Genomic DNA, 4,473 nt, shown 5'->3' on the forward strand with positions numbered 1-4,473 from the left:
ACAACAATGCAAATCTCGGAAAAGAACGGTGACCAGGAGATATCATAAATATCGAGATCACTAAAATAAGTGTTTTAAATACTGTACTTTGTGGACCGTTGAGTGTTGGTGGAACAGGCAGGAACATGGAAAGGTCTATGTTGTCTTGTAATATTGCGCGGAATACGAAACATGATACGACTGAGGAGTTCGTGGCAGGTGAGGATGGCGTATTACTATTTGCGCCCCCGTACAGCGCTCGACCGCTGGCGCCACGCTGCGCCGCTCGTGCGTACCGCGTTTTTAGGTGGTTGCTTTCGCCGAGGGCGCTCGAACGCAATCATATGGTTCGCATGCTTGCCAGCTTTGCAAGTGTGGCTGTATGGCCGAGGAGAAAGAAGAAGACGGCGTTCCGAACGGTCGCGTTTTTTCATGTTCTCCGCTCCAAAGGATTTATCGGCCCCTGGCCGAGGTGCTGCTCAGGCGTCAGCCAGCAGCAATGACTACCGTATTGTGCTACCTCGTCTTCCTACCGGTAAGCTGGTTGTGGACTCCGTTTTCCTGCATGCTGACTTAGCTGGTCGACCGTACAGAGCCCAAGACTTCAGAGACGCCCTTCGGAATGTTATTGACCTAAAGGAAATAAGTTCCATTGGCCAATTTCAGATGTCGCACGTGTGGATGGTGACGTGCAAGTCACCAATGGCAAAATCAAATCTAGTCACGTGCGGGGATTTATCGGTGAAAGGAAGACGCTGCATCGTCATGGACCCTGAGCCCACGGAAGTAAAAATGAAGCTTTTATGGCTACCTGAGCGTTTGGAAGACGCCTACATTCGAGATTCACTCCAGGCTTACGGGAAAGTGAAATCTATATCAGCAGAAAGCTGGAGAGTATCGGAGATGGAAGAAATGCGTACTCTAAATCGTGATGTGGTGTTGTCTCTTGCTGACGGAGTAGGTGTGGGTGACGTTCCACATCTACTACCTGTCTGTGGAGTGCAGAGCCTTGTACTGATTCCAGGCAGACCCCCGCTTTGTCTCCGCTGTAACAAGGTTGGCCACATTCGTCGCAACTGCAGAACTCCACGTTGTGAAGACTGCCGGCGCTTTGGCCACACAGCTGAAGAATGTGTGGTAACATACGCCGACAAGTTACGACATAGGACACGACCTCCTGACGAATGCGTGCAAGAACACATAATGGACGCCACAGAGGTTCTCGACGCGACCGGAGATGTTCCTTGTGCCGCGGAGACCAGTTGTGCCGGCAAGTCTCGTCTAGATGTAAAAGACAATGTCATCGCACAACCGCCCAAGGACAAGGAAGGTAGCAAAGCGACAGATGATCAGTCCAAGCAACAGTGCAATGAGGCGCCCGTAATCAAACAGCCAGTTCCTGCCCAGCAAGCTAAAGAGGCAGCCGAAAATGAATCATCTGCTTCACCCAAGCTTCTCGACACGTGCCCTGTGCTGGTAGAGGACAGGACGAAGTAACGCGGATACATCAATTCCGAAGCGCCGTGCGACAAACACATCGGAAACAAGCACGGACAGCGACACGACCAGTACCACAAGAAAAGCACGTCGCCGCAAGACATCGAAACACTCAGGAAAGTGCCGACGATCACGGTCCAGGAGGCCTGGTGGGGGTTCGGAGGGAGCCTCACCGTTGCCCTCAAGGACCGACCACATAGATAATTAGGTCCGTATAGTGGTTAGTCACCATGGCGCTGACACAGCAACTTCTCTTCGCAACTTTGAATGTACGGGGCCTTAGGTCTTTGCAGAAACAGGCACAGCTTCGCCGGCTTTTATCTAGGCATCGCCTCGACTTCGTCGCCGTGCAGGAGACGAAGATTGAGAGTGATGACGAAACAGAAAGGGCCTTGCGACCTTTTCTGTCTGAATATAATGTCTGCGTTTCACACGCCCTTGGTTTATCCGCAGGCTGCTTCCTGTTTCTGAAAAAGAGCCTACTTTGTTCAGCATTTAGTTACCATGTGGACGCTGAAGGCCGATACATATACTGCGATTTTGTGTTGCAGGGTGTGCCATGGCGAATAGTTAACCTCTACGCATTTAATGACGCTGCCAAACGAATTCTTTTATTTGATACTGTGTCTAATCTACTGGACTGTGAACGCTGCATTGTGTTAATGGGAGATTTCAATTGTGTATGTGATCCGAGTGATCGAAGTGGGATTAACATTCAGCGAGACAGGAGTGGTGAAGTTTTGTCTAACGTGATAGAGAATGCAGGGCTCATAGATATAGGAGCGTCGGGACAGGGTTCTTGCTCTTATACACGAATTCAAGGTCACTCTTACGCCCGCCTTGATCGAATTTATGTCTCTTCATCACTCCTCTCCCGAAGACTGTCTTGTAGTACTATCCCAGTTTCGTTCTCTGATCATTGTATGGTTATCGCAAAAATTGGTGAGAAATCTGTAACCAATTTCCGACCACAGTGGGCACTCTGGAAACTTAACTCTGAGCTCCTAAATGATCAGGAATTTATCAATCGTGTGCGTATGGCCCTAACAACTTGTTTTTCTACAGACTTGCCATTATTTGCTGCTTGGGAACTCTTTAAGCAAGAGGTTCGCACAGTGGCTATAGAAATTGGGTCGGTGAAATCGTTTTATAGAAAGAATGAAGAAAAAATGCTCCTCAAGAGCCTAAGTAGCATTTACGAGATGGAATGCGAAATGCCAGGCACTTACATAGAAGATATGGAAAATATTAAATGTGAGTTACAAAAGTATGACGCACTACGTTACCGAGGTGCGCGAGTTCGATCTCGAAACAGCCGTGCTTTGCACTCTGAACAGCCAACACGTCAAGCTTTACTTGATGAGCGACGTCACGGTACTTCAAAAGTAATTTCGGAAATCTACTCCAAAGGTAGTCTTGTAACAAATACGAATGACATAATTTCACAATTTGAAAGTTACTACAATGCTTTGTTCAGTGCACCTCCCGAAGATCATGATGCAAAAGTCTTAGAGAGTTTTGTGTCTCTAGTAAAACCTTTACAGAATGAGGAGTGTGCATTCATCAGTGGTACTGTTACCATTCAAGAAATTGAGCAAGCTATTGATCAGCTGCCTTTATCGAAAACCCCCGGCCCTGATGGACTTTCAAGCGAATTTTACAAAGCGTTCAAAGGGATTATCAGTTCCATATTATTGGATATATTTATTACAAGTTTAGAGGTGGACGCCCTTCCACAATCTTTTTGCAAAAACCACACAGTTTTAATCCCAAAAAGCTCAGATAAGGAAAAACTGCGTTCTGTTGAAAGCTACAGACCAATCACGCTGTCAAACGTTGATTATAAAATCTTTGCAAAAGTTTTATCTAATAGATTACAATTTGCGATGTCGATTCTCATTGGTTCCCATCAGACGTGCGGAATTAGAGGCCGATCAATTCAGACCAACATACATATCGCCCGTACACTTCTTGAGTACTGTTACGGTTCCACTGAGCAGCTTGCAATGCTCCAAGTAGACCTTGCTAAAGCTTTCGATCGAGTCAGTCATTCCTATTTATTTTCTCTTCTGGAACACGCCAATGTTGGCTCCATTGTGCTTAAAGGAGTTAGGCTTTGCTACACCCATTGTTCTACTCGTTTAGTTATTAATGGCCATCTGTCCAAACCCGTTGCTATCTGCTCTTCGGTAAAACAAGGATGCCCGATGTCCCCACTACTCTTCGCCCTTTACCTGGAACCACTATGCTTAAGCGTAATTCAGTCAAGTTCCATCCATGGCTTCAACATACTGGGTAATGAGGTTAAAGTGTTAGCTTACTGCAGATGATCTAGCGTTTTTCTGCACAGATAAGCCCAGTGTTGAAAAGGTTGTAGCTACAATAGAGAAATTTGGCAGCGTATCAGGAGCACAAATGAACTCCTCGAAAAGCTTAGGCTTATGGTTCGGCTCCTGGTGTTATAAGCCAGAACAGTTTGCAGGCATTAAGTGGACTCATGTTCCGCCAACGTATCTTGGCGTGCCGCTAGACGCATATAAATTAAGCGCGCACTATTGGAAAGAACGGGTTTCAGCCTTGCAAAGTTACGCTCAGACATTCGTTCCATACCGACTTTCTATTTTCGGAAGGGCTGAAGCCTGCAATAAGTTTTTAGCAACTAAAATTTACTACGTATTGCAAGTTATTCACTGTGCCAGGCTCTACATCCAACGCTTTCACCGAATTTTTGCAACTTTCATATGGTCTTCCACTTTCGAGCCCATGAGGAGAGACAATGTTTTTAGACCAGTTAGTGAGGGTGGGCTCGGCTTAGTGCATCTTTACGTGCGGCAAATAGTGTCCCGTTTCTTCTTTTTTCGCGATCCTTCACATCCTATAATTCGGTCATTCATGCAAGTCACACTTGTTGATGCTTTACCTGATTTAGTTGTTTCATCAAATTTTTCTTCGCCTTTATGCTTGTTGGGGTTCATGCAGGAGGTTTATTTGGCGGTT

The 4,473-nt window shown here is 46.3% G+C and overlaps 1 protein-coding gene across 1 annotated transcript; it reads left to right on the forward strand.

Moving 5' to 3' along the window:
• The first annotated feature begins 367 nt into the window (after nucleotides 1-367).
• Nucleotides 368-1,476, forward strand: LOC119459059 (uncharacterized). Its single transcript, XM_037720898.2, has one exon. The coding sequence runs from the start codon at nucleotides 412-414 to the stop codon at nucleotides 1,474-1,476; it is 1,065 nt and encodes a 354-aa protein (XP_037576826.1). The 5' UTR covers nucleotides 368-411.
• The last annotated feature ends 2,997 nt before the right edge of the window (nucleotides 1,477-4,473 follow it).

Source organism: Dermacentor silvarum, chromosome 7, assembly GCF_013339745.2.
Source record: "Dermacentor silvarum isolate Dsil-2018 chromosome 7, BIME_Dsil_1.4, whole genome shotgun sequence".
Lineage (NCBI taxonomy): Eukaryota > Metazoa > Arthropoda > Arachnida > Ixodida > Ixodidae > Dermacentor > Dermacentor silvarum.

Coding starts and splice junctions, on each gene's coding strand:
- LOC119459059 (XM_037720898.2), top strand. CDS start 412: ATGTTCTCCGCTCCAAAGGATTTATCGGCCCCTGGCCGAGGTGCTGCT.